Below are 24,918 nucleotides of genomic sequence, written 5' to 3'. Positions count from 1 at the left end.
ATCCGTTACCCCTGATTTCGGATCTATTCTCTAGAGTTAGAGGTGCTTGCTAGTTTACCAAGCTTGACCTCAGGGGGGCGTATAATCTTATCTGCATTAAGCAGGGGGATGAATGGAAGACGGCGTTTAATACTCCGGAGGGACATTTTGAGTACCTGGTGATGCCATTTGGGCTCACTAATGCCCCTTCTGTCTTCCAGTGCTTCATGAACGATATTTTCCGAGATTTTGTCGATAAATTTTTGATTATCTATCTGGATGATATTTTGATCTTTTCCAAGGATTGGGATTCTCATGTGGAACATATTCGGACTGTGTTCCGGATCTTGAGGGAGAATTCCCTGTATGTCAAAGGATCGAAATGCCTTTTTGGAGTACAGAGGATTTCATTTTTGGGATTTATTTTGTCTCCGTCAACTATTGAAATGGACCCGGCCAAGGTACAGGCCATTCATGATTGGGTTCAGCCCACTTCCTTGAAGGCCCTCCAGAAGTTTTTGGGTTTTGCTAATTTTTATCGGAAATTTATAGCAAAATTTTCTAGTATTGCCAAGCCATTGACTGATCTGACTAAGAAGGGTGCTGATGTGTTGAATTGGTCTCCTGAGGCTGTTGTTTCCTTTCAGGAGCTGAAGCGAAGATTTACCTCCGCCCCGGTTTTGCGGCAACCTGATGTCTCACTCCCGTTCCAGGTAGAGGTGGATGCTTCTGAGATTGGTGCAGGAGCTGTTTTGTCCCAAAAGGATCCTGTAACATCTAAAATGAATCACTGTGCTTTCTTTTCCCGAAAGTTCTCTCCATCTGAACGTAACTATGATGTGGGGAATCGGGAACTGTTGGCCATGAAATGGGCATTTGAGGAGTGGAGACATTTTGTTGGAGGGAGCTAAACATCAAGTTGTGGTCCTCACTGACCACAAGAATTTGATTTACCTAGAGTCGGCTAAATGCTTTAACCCTAGACAGGCTAGGTGGGCCTTATTTTTTACACGTTTTGATTTTGTGGTCTCTTTTCTTCCTGGAACTAAGAATGTCAAGGCAGACGCCCTCTCTAGGAGTTTCTTTGCTGATTCTCCTGTGTTGACCAAGCCTGCTACCATCTTAGGCGAAGGGGTAGTTCTCTCTGCCATCTCGCCCGATTTGAGACTTGCTCTGCAAGAGTTCCAGGAGGACAAACCTGAGCGTTGCCCCAGTGGAAAGTTGTATGTCCCTGACCAGTGGAAGAAGAGAGTGATGTCTGAAGTTCATTGCTCTGCATTGGCTGGTCATCCAGGTATTTTTGGTACTAGAGATCTGGTGAGTCGGTCTTTTTGGTGGCCCACCTTGTCTCATGATGTCAGGAATTTTGTGCAGTCCTGTGGGACTTGCTCCCGGTCTAAATCTTGTTCTCACTCTAGTGGGTTGTTGATGCCTTTGCCGGTCCCCAGGAGGCCATGGACCCATATTTCAATGGATTTCATCTCTGATATGCCGGTCTCTCAAAGAATGACTGTTATTTGGGTGATTTGTGATAGGTTCTCTAAGATGGTTCATCTTGTACCACTCCCTAAGTTGCCATCTTCCTCTGAGTTGGTGCCCCTGTTTTTGCAACAGGTGGTTCGCTTACACGGGATTCCTGAGAACATTGTATCTGACAGAGGAGTTCAGTTTGTGTCTAGATTTTGGAGGACTTTCTGTTCCAAGTTGGGAATTCAGTTGTCCTTCTCCTCTGCTTTTCACCCTCAGACCAATGGGCAGACAGAGAGAACAAACCAGACCTTGGAGTCGTATTTGAGATGTTTTATTTCCGCTGATCAGGATGATTGGGTTTCATTTTTGCCCTTGGCCGAATTTGCTTTAAATAATAGAGCTAGTTCTGCCACTTTGATGTCACCTTTTTTTTGTAACTTTGGTTTTCACCCTCGATTTTCTTCAGGGCAGGTGGAGCCTTCTGCCTGCCCAGGTGTTGACACTGTGGTGGAGAGAATGCACCAGATCTGGGACCAAGTGGTGGATAAGTTATCTCTCTCCCAGGAAAAGGCCCAGCGGTTTTCCAATCGACATAGGACCATTGGTTCCCAGTTTAAGATTGGTGATATGGTGTGGTTATCAACAAAAAATATTGCTATGAAGGTGGCTTCTCCTAAGTTTAAGCCTAGATTTATTGGACCTTACAAGATTTTGGAGATTATTAATCCGGTCTCTTTTCGTTTGGCTCTTCCTGTCACATTTAAGATCCATAATGTGTTCCATAAGTCCTTGTTGAAGAGGTTTGTTGAGCCAATTGTGCCTGAGGTGGCACCTCCGGACCCTGTATTGGTTGAAGGTAACTTGGAATATGAGGTAGAGAAAATTCTGGATTCCCGTCTGGCTAGACGGAGACTCCAGTATTTGGTTAAGTGGAAGGGTTATGGTCAGGAGGATAAGTCCTGGGTCTCTGCCTCTGATAGTCATGCCAAAAGATTGGTGCGTGCCTTTCATCGGGCTCACCCTGATCGCCCTGGTAGCGTTGTTGAGGGTTCGGTGACCCCTCCTCAAGGGGGGGGTACTGTTGTGAGTTCATTTTCTCCTCCGTCACTGAGGCCTGGTGAACTCCCTATTCTAGTGAAGGAAGGTAGTGAGCCTGACTATCAGGCACCTGGGACTGATGAAGATGATTGGCTGAGTGGAGTCACTGACTGGATTTAAGGCAGCCTACGCCCTTTCTGCCCTGCGGGTGATTTCTCTGTGGACTCTTGGACACCAGTCTGATTCCTGCTCTCCTAAAGCCAAGTTTTCTGTTTTGCCTTTTTGCATCTAAGATTTGTTTTTGTTTTTCTTGCTTTCTGGATTCTTCCACTCCCTGCTGGAGTGTGCAGTGTTCTTTGAGCTCTGTCTTCTGAAAGTACCTGAGTGCTGATTTAGTTTTTGAAGCTTAGTTGCTTCAGGGCCATTTTTATATCAGCTTGTTGGCTGTTGTCTCTGATAGGGTTTTGGCAGATTGCAGACAGCAGCCTTCCTATCCGTTCCTATCTAGGTAGTTTTTGGGCCCCGTCTTTGCTCAGCCTGTCTTTCTGTCTGTGTAAGGCTGGTTTCACATTAGCGCTTTTTAAGCGCACGCACGGCCGGGGGTAGCTCCGCCCCCGCGCCGGCTCTCTGCCCGGCGTGCCCGCCCCTTGCTTGTAGCGCCGCCTCCTAGCGCACAGCGGCGCCTGCGATCGGCGCACCCTATCTTTAGCATAGGGTGCGCAGATCGTGCGCAGGCCGTGCGCTAGTTGCGCTTTGACCTGCGCTGCGCACTTTTGATGGTGCGCCGTGCGCGCCAAAATCAAACTTTTCGGATTTTGGCGCGCACAGCGCACCGTCAAAAGTGCGCAGCGCAGGTCAAAGCGCAACTAGCGCACGGCCTGCGCACGATCTGCGCACCCTATGCTAAAGATAGGGTGCGCCGATCGCAGGCGCCGCTGTTCGCTAGGAGGCGGCGCTACAAGCAAGGGGCGGGCACGCCGGTCAGAGAGCCGGCTCGGGGGCGGAGCTACCCCCGGCCGTGCGTGCGCTTAAAAAGCGCTAATGTGAAACCAGCCTTAGTGTTTTCATCTTGCTTCACCGTCATTATATGTGGGGGGCTGCCTATTGCTTTGGGGTCTGCTCTGGGGCAGTTAGATTTCCCCTTTCCTTCTTTAGGCCTATGTATCTCTCCGGCTGTGATCGAGGGGTCTAGGTCATCGTAGGAACCCCCCACGGCTACTGCTAGTTGTGTTGATAGGTTCAGGGGTCTGCAATCCGATAGTTGCCAACTTCTCTGGTTTTCAGGACTTAGCTAGCATTTCTGTTTTTGCCTCCTACGGTGACTCAATCATAACAGGCCCCTATGCAATACTTGGCACAATACAGTTGATTTATTTTGATTTAGATGTTCTTACCCAGTCATCTTAGTCATCACAATTAGGCTTCCTCCTTCAGATCCTCGCTCGAGATTAATGAATGGATTCAAGAGAAATTTTGCAAAACTACAAAACTCGGATTTACCAGAATTCTAAATTTTGCATTTGCGTCAGTCAAATTGAGCAAAATGGTGGCCGGCCACCAATTTTGTTTGATTTTTAGAAGGTCGGGAAGGGGTTCCCATACCTGTCCTGCCGGGCTTCCGTTCAGCTCTTTCATCTTCCGTCTTACAAGGTCTTTCATCCACTTGGCCCCGCATGAGCAGATGCACCCTAACACCCTGACACATGTCAACGATGCTCAGTGTGCCCCATTTAAGGACTAGTGAATGGCGAATCCAACTGAAAGGAAGATAGAAAAGACAGAAGAACCAAATCGGGAAAGGTCCGGGAAGGGAGGAGAAGACGTGAGAATTTATACTTCTTTTTAGCGAATCTGCCCAAAAATTTGAGGACATTTTCTCGCCTCTATTCCTCATGCTTGCCAACATTTCCAGCTTCTAACCCATTGAAATTTTGGAAATTATGCACTTTTCTTAAATTTATTTAAAAAAAAAATTATATATATATGAATGACTGTAAACCCCTTTAGTCTTATTCTAAATGCAAAAGCCTTTGTCGTTTTAGTTTTAAGAATATTGTCCGACTACGTCCAGGGAGATCTGGGCAATATTGGAAACAGTATGAAAATGTCATATAAATATGGGACGCGCGGCACAGAAAAGCCATGAAATAACAGAGTGTAGGTCATCAGCCTGGTGGATCTGAACATGTATTAAAGTGGAAAGGACTGGTGACATCTTACACTTGCTTGTAGCTAAAGGAACTTGACACGGCTACATTCAGGCGAGAAAAAAAGAAATAAGATGACAGACAGGTCCGTGGTAGCAAAATGCAACCGTTCATGGAAAGGACTTTAATAGAAGGTCAGGGCCCTACGTCACATGGAATAATTATTTTCTATAGAGATGGGATTATTTATAGGGACTTAAAATAGAAAATATTCAGATTAAAATAAAAAGAATAAAACTCTATAGATATATAAATGAAATGCAAATTTACAAAATAGAAAGAAATAAAATAAAAAATAGAAGCAAAAAGTATGCAGAGAAAAGAAAAGAATGCGCACATTGACTTTCAGGGGAAAATAGGGGTCTACATTAGACTTCCATTCCTCTTAATCCTGTCTATTGAGGCCTGCTGGTACTTTGGGTCGTCTCTATTGGGTACACCTTGTCGCGGTGAGATTCCTTATGTATTTTTGACTAAAAGAGTGTTAACTAAGAACCCCATGTAATTTCCATGTGCTCTTGCCATTTACATATTTGCTTACAGCAGAGTATTTGCTCATTTTTATAGAGCGCAGGGAGAAGGTGGAACAATATGGAGTAAAGTAGTGATGAGCGAATTTGGGGAAATTGTAACTCCGCAGATTCGTTCACATTAGAAGCGGAAATTCGATTTGCATCTTATTTATTTAGATGTGAATTGACCATTCCTTATTATGCTCCGGAGACTCTCCAGATCCAAGATCGTAATTTAATAAACTAAAAAATAAAAAATTATACTACCTTGACCCTCATCTGTCCCACCCATCATCCCCACATCCGACTTCAGTGTTCAGATATCTTTAGCACTTCCAAGGATGACTTGGCCTCACAAGAATGCAGAGTGAATCATGTTATGACGGCCGATGGCTTCATCGGTGCTGGAAGCACTTGGAGATACAGGAAGACTGTGCCCAAATGAAGACCAGACCGGAGCAGGGTGAGTCAGTGAGGTCCGAGGTGAAAAGAATACATTTTTAAAACCCTTCCGGCCCGTTTAGAATCGAGCAAAATGCTTCCATTTTACCGAATTTGCCTAATGCAAAATGCCAAAAGTTTGGATTCTGCCCAACCTGATTTTTTTCTTTTTTTTCATGAAGTTCAAAGTGAATTCGATTCACATCAAAAGTGATTTCCTCATGTGTAATGGAAAATAAATGTTCAACCATTAAGAGGAGGTAGATCAAGAATTATAGAAAACTTGTCAGTCACTTTATGCTGCCAAAAACACATGCCGCATCAGAGCCTGCCTGCACCATTGCAGAATATTGTGAAAATCCAGCCATGGACCACAAGCAAACACAAGACTAGTCTCACACCCTGTACACATGTGGGACAGACCTGTCAATCACCTACATTCATCATTTGGGTCACTCGTCTGTCATATTTGGTGAATGACTCAAGGAAACCGACCCAAACTTCTGGATTCTGCACAACCCTAGATGCACATCCGGAGGCTGAATGGTGGCACAGCGAGTCCCTGTGTCTTTGTACTGTTGAGTTACACATACTCTGTAGGCATCCACGTGATGCTCCAAGTAAAATTTAATCAGGGCTATTGTCATAGAATGGTAGAGTTGGAAGGGACCTCCAGGGTCATCGTATCCAACCTCCTGCTCAATGCAGGATTCGTTAAACCATCTCAGACAGATGTCTGTCCAGCCTCTGTTTGAAGACTTCCATTGAAGGAGAACTCACCACCTCTCGTGGCAACCTGTCCCACCCATGGATCACCCTCACTGTCAAAAAGTTTTTTTCTAATAACTAATCTGTATCTTCTCCCTTTCAGTTTCATTCCATTGTCACCCTTGTTGTAGGTGGTATGATTTAGCAGAACTAAGAGGGGTTCAGAGTATTAGTAATTTTGTCAGAACTCTTATCATCGTTCCAGTTATTGTGAATGTGATTTTAAATTTAAAAAAAAAAAAAAATGTCACAACAAAAACTGCACATATGAAATTGATATATTGGACCTGATGAGGCTGGTGTACTAATGTAACTCCATGACGGTATAAAATATGATGTTAACAAGGAGCATTTTAATTGTCCTAGCTCTAGCTAAAAAAAATACATTAATGGCTATTTCGTATCAAGATTATACAGCCATTATTAAATGGGTCGTCAATGAAAGTATACCAATCTCATCAGGACTAACAAAATTATTTAACCTTTAAAATACTTACGTAGGTTCCATCAGCTCTCAAAAGAGTTTGTTTTTGTCATATTCCCTCAAGTATGGCAGGTAGGTAACCGTCAGTTTCAGTAGCTTCCTAGCTCAGGCACAGACTACACATATCATAGCAAGGTGACTAATTGTGTAAGTATTTTGGCCTTTGACTAACTGAAGGTTAATATTTTTTGCCTTATGAAAGAGTTAATGAGTTTGCAGGTGGGAAGAGATTTGTAAAGTAGTATGTGAAAGGAAAACGTTATTATACAAGAATTGAATATATGGTCATCGATATACTGAATTTTCTCCTTTAACATTCAACGGGCTATTTTTTTGCCTTCAGGACCCAATTTTTCATTTTTTTATTGTTAGACATAGTTTCAAAAATTTCATCTTGCACAAAAGTGGTACTTTAAAGAAGCAATCCAAACACTTTTTGCCTGTGACTGTTCCCTTCTCCAACTGTCTAACACACTTTTCACTTTTATTATGTTACTGCATTTACTTTACTGCAGTCCAGCCGCCTCTTTACTTGTCTTCAGACTCCATATTGGTTCCCAGATTTCATTCTACCATACCGACCTACTAGGGAGGGCAGTGTGATCAACTTCTGTTTAAAAAAAAAAAAAAAAAAGCTTATCAGATTAGAAGTATCTAGCCAGGGAGCTGTCTAGTCATCAACAGTAACTGTGATGACCGTTTGTCATCTTCTGTACAGAACTTGTATGGTACATTCCATGCAGTTTCATCATATTGACAGCTTTAATGAACGCCTTGAGAGAACAGACATATTAGGCCACATACGCCTAACTTTGACTTATAAATACTGATGTGAAATACTCAAATACTGAGCAAGGCCTAATTCCTAGAGGAATCACCATAAGATGATATGATCCAACTATAAATAAATTTCTTGAATTAAGATAGCAGAAAAAGCCAAAAAAAAGCAAAACTAGGTGGATTTGTGTACTGGGTGACTAATTACAAAATGAAAAAAAAAATAAAAACCACAGTGGCACGTAGAAGTTTGGGCGCCCCTGGTCAAAATTACTGTTATTGTGAACAGTTAAGCAAGTTGAAAATGAAATGATCTCTGAAAGGTCTAAAGTTACAGACGACACATTTCCTTTGTATTTTAGGCAAAAATACCGTATATATTTTCATCTTTTACATTTTAAAAATTACCTTTAGTCATTTTAGAAATCATTTCATCTTCAACTTGCTTAACTGTTCACAATAACTAATTTTGATCAGGGGTGCCCAAACTTTTGCAACCACTGTATATTACAAATGCAGCTTACTCTAGCAGGTTTGGTCTCGCAGACAAGCCTTGTCCACATACCATATTGAACATCACAGAGACCAGCCTCGACAAAAGTCACTCCAAGCGTTGCTTCGTTCTGTTCAGTTTCTGGTACCTGACCAAACGCTCGTCAAAAGTTTGGTTCAGGTACCAGAACTTGGATCCAAACCTCAATGAAGTGTATGAACCTAGAACATTCTCTTGACTTCCAGGAGAAATCAGTGTTCGGAGTTCAGCACCAAGCGTCTAGTATGAACGCCGAGCTTTAAAGTTCGGCTTTGTTCATTCACTAGTAATAAACTACACAATTAGTGTTTAGTGAGAAAATTTCTCAGCAAAGTGCATCAAAGGATTAAACATGAGCATCGAATGTAGCCTTCAGCTCTGGAGTATAGGTTTAATAATGGCTTAGGTTGCTTTTAATTCGATGATTTCAGAACAGTCAAGCTAAAGCCAGAGCTCTCAGATTTTGGGATCAGAATACTAGTTCAACTGCAAAGTGCAGCATCATATATGCTCTGCGGTTTTATATTTTCACTTTCTCCTATAAAAACCGAACATAAAATGAATTGTCTCCCCGGACAAATGCTATATTTGCCATGGTTCAGCACTGTAAGCAGAACCTCTCTCCCATGGATTAGTCTGTAGTGAAGGGATTAAGACAGCAGAAAGCTATACTCTCAAAAGAGCTTTATCCTCCAGACTCCGAGGATCATTTCACATTATAAAGGAAAATGAGGATAAATCATGGGTAGTTGCAACTGTAAATATATACTCAGTATAAAGCTCTCCAAGAAAGTAGACCCTGCAGACCATCGAAGATTCATTGCCACTTTCATTTGGGAAGACAAATAAAAAAAAAAAAAATAGAAATTCCATAGTGTGTATAATATATTGGCCTTAGGGAGCAGTATTATAGTAGATGAATACACACAAATTCTCACCAGATGGTAACAGCCCATCCAAAGAAATTAAACCAAATAATGTTAATTTATAAAAATGAGAAAATACAGAGGAAAAAAAGTATTGAACACTCTTATTGATATATAATACTTCGTACAAAAGCTTTTATTGGTTATATGACAGCTTTAAGACACCTCCTGTGCGGAGAAACTAGTCGCAGGCATTGCTCAGGTGTGATTTTGGCACATTCTTCCACACAAGCACTTCATATAAGGAGCTTCAGGATTTGAACTCTGAGCTTTAGTTACTTCCATAAATTTTCTATTAGATTCATGTCCGGTGAATGGCTACGCCATTCTAGCAGCTTTATTTTCTCTCTTGGAAAACGATTGAGAGTTTCCTTGGTTGTGTGTTTCGGAGCATTGTCTTGCCGAAGTATCAAAACATTCATTTCACCTTCATCATCCTGGTAGATGGCAGCAGACTTCTCAAAAAGGTCTTTGTCTATTCATCCTTCCTTCCATTATATGTGTCCTGCCAGTGCCATATGCTGAAAAACAGCCCCACACGAAGATGTTCCTCTCTCTAGACTTCACCATTGGTATGGTGTTTTTGGGGTCTTATGCAGTGCCTTTTGTGTATTATGGGATCCAAAGAGTTCAATTTTAGTCTCATCTGACTAGTCTATATTCACCTAGTATTTCCAAGGCTTGCCTAAATGTTACAAAGCAAACTTTAAACGCACTTGAGCATGCCATTTGGTTAGCAACAAAGTCTTGCCTAGTGAGCATGCCTACACAGGCCATGGAGGTTGAGTGCATTAGTTGTTTTCTTTGAAACAATTGTACCTGCTAATTCCAGGTGTTTCTGTAGCTCTCCACAGGTGCGCTAGGCTCTTGGACAACTCTTCTGTTAAGATTTCAGACAGAGGAGGGAAGAGAGTTTGGGGAGAACCTGGTCATGGCCAGATTATGGAGAAATTATGTTCTTTCCACTTCTGGATTATGACCCCAACAGTGTTCCCTGGAACCTTCAATAGTTTAGAAATTATTCTGTCAATGACATTAGTATATTTTGCAACAATAAGGTATTGAAGGTCTTGAGACACTGAATTTACCCATCATGAAATGTTTGTGTGGCCCCAGCTGATAACCTTGCCACTTCATGAAAAGTGTTTACTAATTACTGATCGATTTCAGCTGGTGTTAGGACTGTCCAGGGCTTCTTGGACCTCTTTCTTCAGGTGCTCAATACTTTGTCGCTGTGTCATTTCTCATTATTACATAACTTAAATTTATTGACATCTATGGTTGATTTCTTTGCCTGTGTGGACTGGATGCGTTATTACAGACATTTGGTCAGAAATTAATGTCAAGAGCTCTTATTAAAGTGGTGACGTGATCAATACATAAAATAAATAAAATTGTATTTTTTTTTTACATGGGGCAGTATTATAGCTACTGGTTATGGTATGGAGATATTGATATTTAATTATTTCTAGAGCCTAAAGTTCCCCCTATCATCCAATATAGAACACCAAGATTACTACATGTGACATAAGCATGTTTGCATATAATCATGGAGACATTGTCACAATCCATTTTTGGATTTGTGACAGATCTGATTTCTTTAACTTAAAACTTTTTTCCTTTCAGGCCATCAGGGGTTAATGTCAGTTTTTGGCCGGGATCACACATGCGAGAAATACGGCCGAGTCTCGCATGTTAATACTTGGCACTCGGGAGCGGAGAATGTGTCCGCTTAGCAATACGTGCAGCTGAGTGTCAGCGGCAGTGCCAGGTATTAACATGCGAGACTCTGCCGTATTTCTCACATGTGTGATCCCGGCCTTTCCCTGCTGGTGTATTGAATTGCTGCTGGGTCAGCTGAGATGGGTGGTGACCACTCCCGCCATCCTTCAAGAGTTCACCTGTTCCATCAGCTGACTTTCGGTGTTAGCGCAATCTGCAGTGACCAGGCTGGAGAGTAGAGCTCTCTGGGAGCAGCGGTGTTTCAGCTGAATGCATTGATCTTGTGACTTTATCCTGCTGGGCGGTGCTTTGCAGCAGATAGCTAAGTGTTGTATTTTTGTTACCTTGCCCCTTTGGTGTCTGTCACGTCCCCCTGCATTATCTGCAGAGGTGAAGCTAGTGCACTAACCAGGGCAGATCTAGGTGACAAATAGGGACGAGGTATCCTGATGTCGGCAGGGGGAAGGACCTGCATAAGGTGTTCGGTTAGACCAGGAACAGGCTCAGGAGGTGACTGTCCCCGATTCCCTATTGTCAGGGCCTTCCTCTCCCCATTCCATCGGCGCTGTGCTGTTGTGCCATTTGACTAACTGTTGGGTCAGTCATGTAGTACACAGTAAAGGCACGATCCTCAACCTAGACTGTTCAGTAAAACAGTTCTGCTATAATAGTTGCAAACCCCCAAAAATTGCTTTACCGTACTGCTGAAAATGGAACACTTAGAGGGCAGGCATAAACAAGAAAAAAAAAAAAAAAAAAACGGTGCACAAGTCTACTTTGTGTCTTTTTTTTTTTTTTTTTTTTTACTATGGGCATTATTTAGATAATAAATGACAATTCACATATATGTCTTATACATATAATAGATGTATGTGGGACATGTGGCACTCAGCAGCAAAATACATCCATGTACATACTGAAATGCACATTATTAACCCTTCACTGTACAAGCAGAGGGACAACCCTGTCAAAAATAAAAAAGGTTAATATTAAAATCTTGTAGTCATAACATGCCCTGCACCTTGGGCGTACATCCTCTTGGTTCCATGGACCCTTTACTTTTTACACACTCTTGGGTGATGAAAGTCCCATTTAAAAGGTCTTTTGAGATTTTTAGCTGCCGCTCCTCTAATCATAGATTGGATTGATAAGTGCTCTGATAATCTTCGGCCTCCATGAGCAGAGGCTGGGTCTCCTCAGAGATCACTCTCCTTTTCCGTCGACAGGCCAAACTCACAGTCGTTGCAATCACAGCCGTAATGAGGCCTCCAAGTACGGCTGCTGCCAAGAGCCACTGCCATATTTGTCTGGCTTCTTCCAGATAACGTAACAAGAAATCTGAAATGGAGTCTGAAAGTAAAAGGAAATGTTGAATGTTAAATTAGCATTAACATTAAACAAAAAAAAACAAAAAAAAAAAAAACCCACCACCTGTTGCAAGGTCAAAAGGGGCCAGGTTTTGCTCTTATTTTTTCCCGTTGCTCACCTGAGAATTAGTTTTCTGTTTTTAAATCTGCCATGCGGATCCAGAGATATGAGATTTATTTATTAAGTTCTAATTTTTATGATCTTTACAAAGGAGCGACGATCATAGGGATATAACTTGGAGCAGCTTTAAGACCCGCCCCCGAGGATCCTCTGAGCCATGCCCTCTTAGTTAAGCCATAAAAATTAGCACTTAATAAAAAGTTTTCCATCTTTGAAACAATATGGCATATTTAAAAAAAAAAAAGTTAAAAAATATATAACACTCAAGAGGAGCGATTTTGATAGTTCAGAAACCATGAAGAGGTAAAAGTATCAACATGTTTATCACACTCACTGAGGATTTAGAAATAGCTTCAACATACAGTAACTTGGAAAGGGAACAAGAGCTAGCACTCCAACACTACATATGACCCCTGTCTATATATCACCCCCTGCTGTAAACAGGTAATGGAAACAGGTTATCTGATGGATAGCAGACACTGTCTATACAAAAGTCTGGGAGGCGATACTTAGTGCCTGTGGAGATAAAGCTTCCAGTGTTCAAGAGCAACACGGGTCAATGATATCAGACACTGGCAACAAAGTCCAGTTATATTGTTTTTGTCGTGAACGGCGTAGGTTTTTAGCCATGGGAGACTTTTTTTTTTGCTTTGTGACGGTCATAACGTATTTACTTACATAACTGTATGGTCTGCACATCAGCGTCGAATGAATAATCGGCCAGATGGACAACGTTATATATGCCATGTTTCCCATAAAAAAAGCTCATATCCTAGGAAATATGGCATTAGTATCTCCTCCCTGGGACCAACAGGGGGTCCGATATCCTGAAGGTTTGGGAAGGTGAGCATGTGCACAGCAGCATTTTCTTTACACTACTGTGTGTGTTGTGTTCAATTTTTTTTTTTTTTTTTTTTTGTGGGTGTTTTCCAACGCATTTTCAGGTGGAATCTGCCTCAAAAAGATTTTATGTGGCTATGCACTAAGGGTATGTACATAATGGAATGGAAGAAGAAGCAAATCAAGCAGAACACAACCAGATCACAAATAGAATTAATATATCCCATCATCGTTACCTCTTGACAGGTTGTCTGTACAAAGCGTCTTATTAATAAAGTGGTGTAATCAATTTTAGGGTTATATAGATATGATGATTGGAAAGCATTTAGAAATTAATTATTGGGACAGGTTTAATGCGCAATATTGATCCTCACTGGAGTTGTAATACATTTGTTGCCGCTTTCTTATTTCAGTACTGTCCAATAATGCAAACATCTCCTATTGACCACCTTGTTTACACACAAGGTCTGCGACCCCCAAGACGGCCATAGTAGGATGCCGAATACCCAGAGGAACTCCATGTTGTACACATGGATCATATCTTATTGATACACTAAGATGAATCAGTGTTTGGATGTCTGTATCAGCACAAACAATATTGATAGAGTCCAAACACTAAATAGTGTCCACAAATAAATCACATGTATGATGAACAAGGTATGCAACATTAATACAGACTATGCAATCACTTTTCACGGTGTCCTAAAATTTGGTTAAATTTTTTTAAAAATTTTTTTCAAATTTACGCAAGAAAAAAAAATTATGGTTGGAAATAGCGATGAGCATACATGCTCAGATAAGGTGTTATTCGAGCATGCTCGGGTGCTAACCGAGTGTCTTCGATGTGCTCAAAAAATGTGAGAGTCCCTGCGGCTGCATGTCTCGACAGCATGTCTCGACAGCCACAACACATGCTGGGATTCCCTGTTTAGCTGTCTCTGCATGTGTAGCGACTGTCGAACAGCTGCGAGACATGCTGGTGCGGGAACTCAAAACATATTATTCGAGCGAGCACGCTGAAGTCACTCGGCTAGTACCTGAGCATGGCAGGAAACACCTTATCCGAACATGTTCGCTCATTAGTAGCAGGAAATCTATTGCATACACATGGAACGTAAAGGCAGTTGGGGTGAAAAGACTTCAATCAATTGCCTTTACTTCGCACTAAAGCTAAAAGATGGTGTGTTTTTTTTCTAACCCTGTATCTACTACATGAAAGCATAATTAACAATCTCATACAACTTCATTTCCAGATATTAAAAATGTAATGGTTCCAGTGTTTTCCAGTCTACTGCCTTGTGACAGCTTTTGATTTTGCCTTTACCGCCTTCATTTCTCAAACATTTGAGTAAACCTTTTCTTCAACCACCAGTTACAAATTCTAGAACATGCCCTCATCACCTCCCACCAAGACTACTGTAACATCTTTTTCTGATTCACTAAAATTGCACCTCCACAATCCACCCTTATAGGAGGTCTGTCAGCAAGTTTTTGCCATTTAATCTGAGAGCAGCAGAATTTAGGGACAGAGAACTTTATTCCAGCAATGTGTCACTTGCTGGGCTGTGTGTTGTAACTTGAACACAATCAGTGCATTTAAATCAGCAGCAGATTATCAGTAGAGGACTAGGCGTCTCCTGCTAAGAAGTCTTGAAGACAGAAAATAGGATTAGACTGTGAGAACCCCAAGCAAGAATGGGCATTTGTGGGCGTTCTTGGTGCTTTGTTAACTAAATCTATAGAATTTTCAAAAAAATTGGAGCCCACCCATTGAATGTACATAAATCACTATTTTTGGCAAACTGGTTATACACCATATGGAAACCACATGTCATAGACCATTGCATTGGTGTCAAAATGCCATTAGGCCTATGCTAAGATTTCCCCAAATCTTTGGAAATAAAACAATTCTACTGTATTTAATAGCAGCTACAAGAGACAAATTACATGGCCTGGAGACCCATTACAGGGCCCTGGTTTTTGCCCCTCTACGCTCCTGTTCTCCTGTCAGTCTGCATAGCCTCCTAACAGAAGTGCAGCCTCACATTTCAATTAAGGCAAGCCATTCCATTGAACAACGGAAGGTATGATCCATCTCCCATCTTGGATGTGAGAGGAAGTTCCAAACATCTATAGTGCTGACCGGAAGCGGATAAAGAGGAGCCACCCAACGGATAAGGAGTAGATGACCAGTTAGAGAATAAGATTTTGGAGAATGCCTAGACATTCAACTTATAGTTTCGGAACATGCATCATTAAGACCAAGCTTTCCTACACTTTTTGCATGAAATATATGGAAAAATATCTGTTTGACCATGAAATGTTTAGTTTTCCATTGCTAATAAAGATTGTAGGTAATTTTGATTGAGCCTGACTTAAATTAGGAAAAAAAAAGGATTGCTAATGCAATATTGGAAAAAAAAAACAAAAACAATTAAGGCTGGTTTCATACTTGCATTGGGCAGAGCTGTGGAGGGCCAAGTACTTCCTCTGTTAAGCCTCAACCACTGCCGCACCTCTTCCATTCAGCTCCGCCTACGTCTGCCTGTGTCCATATCTTTAACATTGGGTACGCAGGCCATGTGGATGCCTCCACTTGCGTTGGTGGACGTAGGCGGTGCTGAATGGAAGAGGTGCGGCAGTGGACGGGGCTTAATGGAGGAAGTACGCAGCCCTCCGCAGCTCTGCCCAACGCAAGTGTGAAACCACCCTAAAGGCTTATGAGAGATGATGGTCAAGTGTCCAAGGCTCAGTTGTCATCTTCTACGACAAGTCACCTGGCTTTTCTGAGTGTTGGTTTCTTCAGATGAGGATTTCAAGTCTCCTTGTAGAACTGCTCAAGCGAGAGAAGAAGCGTCTCTTCCCGTCAATTGCATACAAAATGAACCTCGGCAATGATATTCAGCAGAACAAGTCTCATTGAGATGAAGGACACGTAAAATCCCGAATCTGCTTTGAAGCCTATAACATTATATAGAATTAATGGTTCTAATAAAACTAGCCATGAATAAAACAGCTGTAATTACCATTGTCCTGGGTATACGGGGCTGCCCCACCTGCACATGCCAAAAAAAATATGCAAAGTGTATATTAAATAAAGAGAGAAGCTTCTTGAGAAAGATCCTGAGCCTCATCGGCACAATGTGATTCTTCACCATCTACTTAAGAGTTTCTAACCCAGAGGAAAATGTGCTGGAGCATTTTTATCAACAGAAGCTTCATTAAAATTTTGCAAAGGCTTTTTAATGATACACATGACTAAAATGGTTTAATTAAAATTCCAGCAGTTTTCCAAAGCAGGCTACCTGCTTACTGTACAATGAATACTCCAGCAGCTAAAATCTGCTCAGCTTGAAAAGACAAATACCGGTAATCTATATGCAGATGTAGGAGTTGAAAATGTCACTTTAAATTGGTTATAAAACCTATTCTTTAATTTACACTAGTAGAGACTTTTGTAAATAAGTGCCCCCACCCCTTGTCAACAGGGTCTCCATTGTGAGGACCCACCTGGAATTTAATACAGTCCTTTGAATGGATATTGTGTAATACCCAATTCTCCCTGTGTGGGTGCTGTTGCAAAATTGAACACTTGCTGCCAAGTTCTTTTATAGATTACAGCTGATCGATGGGAGTCTTGTGAAATAAGATTTTTTTTTCCCCCCCAAAAGTGGATCCAAAAACAAACAAAAAAAAACCACCTACTCACCACATGATTTTGCAGTACTCTGTTGGAAGAAGTTTCTGCTACAGATGCATACATGTGGCCACTTTGAGCCTACAATTCGCATCGCAACCACTCAATTGTTTTCCCATCAGGTCACAATATTGTGTTGTATTTTGAGAAGTTAGTACCTTCAAGCCTGGTTTCACACATCAGCAGTATGAACTACAATGTTTAGAGTCATCTGACCAGAAAGCAAGAGCCTCATAGCCATGCGAAATTTGTCTAAATTGGCTTTCCAGGACTACACTATAGGTCTTCACTTTTACTTGGTGGGGATCCAACAGCTACATACAGTATAAAAAGTTGTGCCTGTTCCATATACTGGGTGCATCCAGCCACTACAGAAGTTGCACACAGTTGACCAGTGGACTTTCTGGGTGTCAGATATCCATCTAAGGCCGGTTTCACATTAGCGCATTTTCAGCGCGCGCACGGCCGGGGGTAGCTCCGCCCCCGATCCGGCTCTCTGCCCGGCGTGCCCGCCCCTTGCTTGTAGCGCCGCCTACTAGCGGACAGCGGCGCCTGCGATCGGCGCACCCTATCTTTAGCATAGGGTGCGCAGATCGTGCGCAGGCCGTGCGCTAGTTGCGCTTTGACCTGTGCTGCGCACTTTTGACGGTGCGCCGTGCGCGCCAAAATCAAACTTTTCGGATTTTGGCGCGCACGGCGCACCGTCAAAAGTGCGCAGCACAGGTCAAAGCGCAACTAGCGCACGGCCTGCGCACGATCTGCGCACCCTATGCTAAAGATAGGGTGCGCCGATCGCAGGCGCCGCTGTCCGCTAGTAGGCGGCGCTACAAGCAAGGGGCGGGCACGCCGGGCAGAGAGCCGGATCGGGGGCGGAGCTACCCCCAGCCGTGCGCGCGCTGAAAATGCGCTAATGTGAAACCGGCCTAATATTGATGACTGATCCTGAATGAAGGTCAACAATTTCTAAAGCTGGAGTCACACATAGCGACTTCCCAGCGATCCCGACAATGATATCAAAGTGTCAGGATCGCTGGTAAGTTGTTATGTGATCGCTGGTGAGCTTTCACACAGACAGCTTCACCAGCGATCAGCACGCCGACGTGAGGAGTGAGCCCGGGAGCAGCGGACAAGTGTGCCTGCTGTTCCAGTCCTCCACAAGCAGAGGGCGCGCCTGCATCCCCAGCCTCTCCTGGCAGCGTCCTGCTGCCTCCTGGTCCCCAGCGTGCGGCGGCGGCAGGTACACACTCCGCGGGCTCCTGGTCCCCAGCGTGAGGCGGCGGCGCCTGTAGCTCGCTGGTAACTAACTTACACATCGGGTATCCAAGGGACGCGCGTCCCTTGGATACCCGATGTGTACGTTATTTACCAGCTGATTGCTGGTCTCCCACCTGTCACACGCAGCGATGCGTGCTGGCCAGCGGGAGATCAGCGACGAAAAAAAATGTCCAGAGGTTTCTTGCAGGCAAAGTCTTCTCAACGACAGTCTTTAATTGTTGTGATTTTATTGATTGTGAAAAAAAAGGGTGGTGTTACAATCCAAAAAAGGGTGGTGTTACAATCCAAACCCTTTTTTGGATTGTAACACCACCCTTTTTTTTCACAATCAATAAAATCACAACAATTAAAGACTGTCGTTGAGAAGACTTTACTTTCATGTTATTAGTGTGCCGGGGTTACTCCTATACTTTAGTCTTGTTTTTTCCCAGAGCACCTAAGTTGGGGTTTGAGCCTGTCATATCTACTTTATAACAGAGGTTTCTTGCAGTGATCCCGGCAGGGGGGCCGGTCGCTGATCACTGTCACACACAGCGATCTCGCTGGTGAGATCGCTGTTGTGTCACAAAACTTGTGATGGGGCCCTAAGTCCTGGACCACCCCTTAGAGGAAATTCATGGAAATGTAAGGAAGGACACATCGGCAACTGAAGAACATTCTCAAGTAACTTGGTGAATGCAAACTTTGCTGTCAAATACAAAAATTGTCTTAGTGGTCACCACTGGATGGTTGACCTCTAACCTTATCTTCAAATTTACACAGAAAGTCAATGTTATAGAGGTTTACACAATAAAGAAATCTCAGTACAGTACCTGCTTCCGCTAGATAGTCGTAGTCATATCCAAAGTCTCTGGATGGAGCAAAGAACTCTACATTGGCATACAGCGGGATGAACGGAACCATGTAGTAGTCACGATTATGGCCAATTGGTGCATTGGCTTCTGGGTAAACATCTTGTGTTGGCTGATGTCTTCTAAGCCATTGCTCAAATATGCTGAGGAAGAGAAATACAACATCATACTGGACACTGTTCTATGGAAGCCGTCTTAATAAACAATGAGTTGGGATGAGCAAACACAAACTGGGGTTGAAACCGGACACAACTCCACACACTCAATTTAAGTGGGCGGAGTTTCTGCCATAGGTGGACGGGGTTTCGGACGCATGAACAAATATTTAATAGGGATCTGTTTAGGAGCCAACCGGAGCTGACTTTTTGGTCATCGAAGCCATGAGAGCTGGATCACCAAAAGAGCCAGACTGCCCATCCATATTTTGTGCAGCTTTGTATTCGGTCCCTCAGTGGGAGTTTCCTGCTGGTGATAAATTAATTTAGATGTGCAGATATTCTATTGATGTGTGGAGCCAGTTAGAACTTTGAAGGATTTTCGCCTTGTTTCTTTCCACCCATCATCTGTTTATCTTTAGCAAGTAGGCTGTATATTTGTTAACAGTAATTGCTTTATTCTTTGTTTGGTATTTTGTCATTTAGGTCACTCCCTCCAATATCTTTCCTTTGTTCAGCACACTTTTCTTTAGTTAATTCACACTCTACTCTGCCCTCCGTTTTTTTAGGAAGAATGTGAAGCAGCTCGACAAACGTTTAGGGAGTTTAGGCCCGAGATCCAATCTAATAGTTCTTTGGTTAGGGCTAGCTCTGTACCCACATGCACCACTAGGGACTGCGGTTGTCAGGATACCTGGTCTGTACAGGAACTGGCAGGCTCAGTTGCATTTTTAAAGTGTCTAACCTATTAATCCCAAACGGAGATGCTACTAGTTAAGCAAATTTTTCAAAATTTGGTTCAGATTATGATCGACGACAAACATTGTTTTTGCAATATTCACCGAACGTCATTGGAGTCAATAGAAATGACAGAATATGTTTGAAACCGATCAAACAAATTCAGTATGAATAGGGCACCAATATGGCACAAATGTGGCAAATTCAGATTCGGCAACCGATTCCAGACATATTCTGGACATGCCCTAACTAAAGTCACTAACGACATACTAACCGCCAAGAGCAAACGACACTACTCTGTCCTTCTCCTGGAACTGTCTTCTGCCTTCGACACCATGGACCATTGCCTCCTGCTACAGATTCTCTCATCTCTTGGCATCACAGAATTGGCCCTATCCTGGACCTCATCATACCTAACAGACCAAACATTTAGTGTCTCCCTCTCTCACAGCACCTCCTCACCTCGCCCCCTGTCTGGTGGTGTTCCTCAAGGCTCAGTCCTCGGACCCCTACTCTTCTCCATCTACACCTTTGGCCTGGGACAGCTCATAGAATCCCATGGCTTGCAGTACCACCTCTACGCTGATGACATGCAGATCTACCTATCTGGACCTGACTTCACCTCCTTACTGACCAAAATCCCACAATGCCTGTCTGCTATCTCAGCCTTCTTCTCTGCTCGCTTTCTCAAACTGAACATGGACAAAACAGAATTCATCATCTTTCCCCCGTTTCACTCTACCCCTCCACCAGAGCTATCCATCAATGTCAATGGCTGATCGCTTTCCACAATCCCGCACGCTCAGTGCCTTGGGGTGATCCTCAACTCTGCCCTCTCTTTCAAGCCACATATCGAAGCCCTTGCCTCCTCCTGCTGCCTAAAACTCAAAATTATTTCCCAGAGCTTCACATTAGTCAACCATGAAACCACAAAAACACTAGTGCACGCTCTTATCTCCCACCTCGACTACTGCAGCCTCCTACTCTCTGGCCTGCCCTCCAGCATTCTGGCACCACTCCAGTCCAGCCTACACTCTGCTGCCTGACTAATCCACCTGTCTCCTTGCTATTCCCCAACATCCCCCCTATGCGAAGCCCTTCACTGGCTTCCTATTGTCCAGAGGCTCCAGTTCAAAACCCTAACCATGACATACACAGCCATCCACAACCTGTCTCCTTCATACATCTGTGACATGGTCTCCCGTACCTACCAACAGGCAACCTTCGATCCTCTCAAGATCTCTTTCTCTACTCCCCCCTCATCTCTTATTCCCACAACCACATACAAGACTTCTCCCGTGCTTCCTCAATACTCTGGAACTCTCTGCCACAACACATCAGACTCTCACCAAACAACGGAAACCTTCAAGAAGAACCTGATGACCCACCTGTTCTGACAAGTCTACAGACTGCAATGATCCTCGGTCTACTGAACCACCGCACAACCAGCTCTACCCTCTCCTAGTGTATCCTCACCCATCCCTGTAGACTGAGCCCTCGAGGGCAGGGTCCTCTCTCCTTCTGTACTTGTGTGTCCCTTGTCTTGCACATGTTTATTGTACTTGTCTATATTTCCCCTTCCCCCCCCCCCCCCCATGTAAAGCGCCATGGAATAAATGGTGCTATATAAATGTATAATAAAGAATATTCGCTCAACTCTAGTTGCTACACAGGCATAAAGGAAATGCTACCTCCGGCTAACACAGACCGTATCAGATGGTGGTGCTGGATGTTGTGGCATGCTCAAGACGACATTCCACATTTCGGCTATGCAAACCCTCCCTTCTGAGCTGGTACCGGTGCCCCAGCTTCATTAGAGACTTCCTCTTCCTTCTCTGCCTTGTGCTTCCATTGAACCCCCGCTGTGAGGCGAGTATGCAGTCAGTAGTGAGTCTACCAGCAAGCTCTTGTATTCCCGCATTTTCCGATCATGCTCCAGTGACAAACGTGCATGGGAGGGGAAATGCAAAACAGATCAAGTTGTTGGGCATCACTGCACGCAATCTCTTCCACTTGTGGGTCACGGCCAGATGGATTGCACACAAAATCACAACCAGCGGAGTCATCAAAAAGCAGAAGTGAATGCTGCATTACTTGGAGCACAGACTGCTTGCCTGATTAACAAAAGGGTGAGGAGAAAAAACAGATGCTTGTGTCCAGATGGTGCAAAATCTGTGCTTTAAGCAGGGAACCAGGTGGAAGACAAAGCAAAGGAATCAAAGGCACTCTCCGACATACAATCTAAAACCACCCCTACTTATTCTGGCCTCCCCATTCATCCAACAGTACTCAAGCATAAGAGATTACACAGAACGTCCTGTCGCTGTCACGCACAGTGTGGGAAGAAGACTTAAATGCAACACGAGGGGAAGGAAGCCCAAATGCTAGGAAAAAGGAGAGTAGAGACCCCTAGGCAGATCCTGCCTCCCCTACCATCCCTATATTGGTTCCACACCAATCGCCAACCATGAACCTAAACACTGTATATCACTAGTGCTAGGCGCTGATTGGGGGGGGGGGGAGGGAGAAAGTACTGGTCCCCACTGTACACTAAAGAAAAGGAAGACAAACAAGGGGAAATCAACTTATCTTGGAGTATACTCAGAGGACGTTTGGCGTTACTTCTGACAGAACCAGAGGGGAAGTAAGCCAACTGCTATAGCTCCAGACCTTCACAAGGGAAAATGTGAATATCACCGGCGACTCACTGAAGCAGACGGGTCTAAAAACACCCAGTTGTGTCAATTAGATACCCACTGTTTACATTGGAAATCAGCTCCCAGCGTCGCTGATCGTTGGTCTCTCGCTGTCACATGCAGCGATGCGTGCTGGCCAGCGGGAGACCAATGATCAAAAAATGGCCCAGGACGTTCGAGCGCGATCAGTGATACCCGGCAGGGGGGCCAGTCGCTGATACATGCCACACACAGCAATGTCGCTGTCAAGATCGCTGTGGCGTCACAAAATCAGCGATCTCGCTGTGTGTGACGGGGCCTTAACACTAGAGAAGACAGAGAAAGGATTCAGAAGGATCTAGATAAGCTTGAACAACGGGCAGTGACTAATAGAATGGTACTGAACAGGGAGAAATGCAAGATTCTACATCTGGGCAAGTAAATGAAAATTACATCTATAGAATGGGAGGAATAGAATTAATCAATAGCTCGTGTGAAAAAGATAGGTATACTAAAATCGATCACAGACTGCACATGAGTCAGTGTGATGCAGTAGCAAAAAAAAAAAGGCAAATACAGTTCTAGGGTATATAAAGAAGCATAGAGTCTAGATCACGTGAAGTCATTATCCCCCTCTACTCCTCTTTGGTCAGACCTCTCCTGGAATTCTGTGTCCAGTTTTGGGCACCACATTATAAAAAAGACATCAACACACTGGAGCAAGTTCAGAGAAGAGCAACCAGAATGGTGACCGGTCTGCAAAGGAACAGTTAAAGGACCTGGGAATGTTTAGCTTGCAAAAAAGAAGGCTAAGAGGAGACTTAATAGCTGTCTACAAATATCTGAAGGGCTATCACATTGTAGAAGAATCATTCTTATCCTCAATTACACATGGAAACACGAGAAACAATGGGATGAAACCGAAAAGGAGAAGATGCAGATTAGATATTAGAAAAACAAACTTGACAGTGAAGGTGATCAATGAGTGGAACAGGCTGCCACGAGAGGTGGTGAGTTCTACTTCAATGGAAGTCTTCAAACAGAGGCTGGATAGACATGTGATGGGATGGTTTAGTGAACCCTGTATTGAGCAGGGAGTTGGACACGATGACCCTGGAGGTCCCTTGCAACTCCAACATTCTATGAACCTATGATTTTATGGTGCCAGGAATTCTGGAGAATCTCACAGTCACTCCTGAAGTCATATGAGCCTTCTCTGAACATTAGAATTTTCTGTTTTATGAAAAAATTTTGGAACATTTATTGACTTGGCTAAAACGGTCAAATTCACCGGTTCCAGAGAATTTCATGAATTCTATTTCCATGGGAATCTACTTGATCAGCTCTAGTATAATTCCCAGCTTGGAGGATTAACACAGGAAGAGATTTTGGTTTTATTATAGGATGTGGGGGGAGGTCACAAGGGTGCAAAATTAAGTTTTGTAAGACTGTCAACAAGCTTTTAAAGGTAGGTCTCAGCCATCATCGTGATATTCCCAGTTTTTTGGAAGTCAGTATGTCCTAGAACCATAATTCTGCTGTACAAATGAAATAAAATGCTCCCAGTAGAGGAAACTAGGAAGGAGGTCTATGTAACACTAAAAGGAAAACAATTTCTTTACGAACAGCTCATTATTTCCTATATTAAAACTTCATAAGGGAATGGAACTATTCCCATTATGACTGGTGTCTCTGGTATGACACTTTGTCAGCCACCGCTATGTGGGTCCATGGAGAGCCGTGCGTTAGGAAACAGATCATGCAAAAAAAAAAAAAAAAAAATCAGCAGGGGACATGTATTATGCAAACATGGAAGAGACTTCTGTACGGCGGAAAATGTTCAGCTTCATGCCAGTTCTTAGATCGACATTGTCTGATCCCAACAAGCAAATGAAAGTATCTGCCAGCGAGCTGAGCTTTTCGGGGAACAGAAGAGACTGTCAAAGAGATCACCGTGTAGGACCTGGCAGCAGCAAAGGCTCATACAGAATATACGGTATCACTTTAAAGAAGTTGCATTTTACCCCTTTTAAAAAGGGAAAATTAATTCTCTCCCCAACACCAAACCGATAAAGTTGTATTAAGGCTGGTTTCACACTTGCGTTTTTTTTGCGCTGTATTTTAGCGCTAAAAAATGCATGCGCTTTTTTTCCCTATATTTTGCATGGGATGCGCTTATGTGCGCATACACATGCGTTTGTATGCGTTTTTACGCGCACGCGTTTTTTTTTTTGCGGTCTGCGCTCGGGTGCACAAAATGCATCCTGTTGCATTTTGGGGGCGTCCGACTTGCCTCAAAAAAACGCATGCACGCGCAATGCGTTTTTTTTACAGCAGGACACC

At 43.3% G+C, this 24,918-nt stretch overlaps 1 protein-coding gene across 1 annotated transcript in view; it reads right to left on the bottom strand.

Moving 5' to 3' along the window:
- Window positions 1-11,701: 11,701 nt before the first annotated feature.
- Window positions 11,702-24,918, bottom strand: part of TYR (tyrosinase) — a 55,964-nt gene continuing 42,747 nt past the window's right edge. Inside the window, exons 4-5 of the mRNA XM_073569262.1 lie at window positions 18,969-19,150; window positions 11,702-12,206 (exon numbers count right to left, since the gene is read on the bottom strand). Coding sequence (XP_073425363.1) covers window positions 11,989-12,206; window positions 18,969-19,150 — 400 coding nt within the window. The 3' untranslated portion in view covers window positions 11,702-11,988. The remainder of the gene's footprint in view (window positions 12,207-18,968; window positions 19,151-24,918) is intronic.

The sequence above is a fragment of the Dendrobates tinctorius genome, unplaced genomic scaffold (genome assembly GCF_039654945.1).
Source record: "Dendrobates tinctorius isolate UK_male_01 unplaced genomic scaffold, ASM3965494v1 ptg000023l, whole genome shotgun sequence".
In the NCBI taxonomy this organism is placed as follows: Eukaryota; Metazoa; Chordata; class Amphibia; order Anura; family Dendrobatidae; genus Dendrobates; species Dendrobates tinctorius.
The sequence above is the reverse complement of the archived record's forward strand: the minus strand, read 5'-3'. Positions and strand labels throughout refer to the sequence as shown.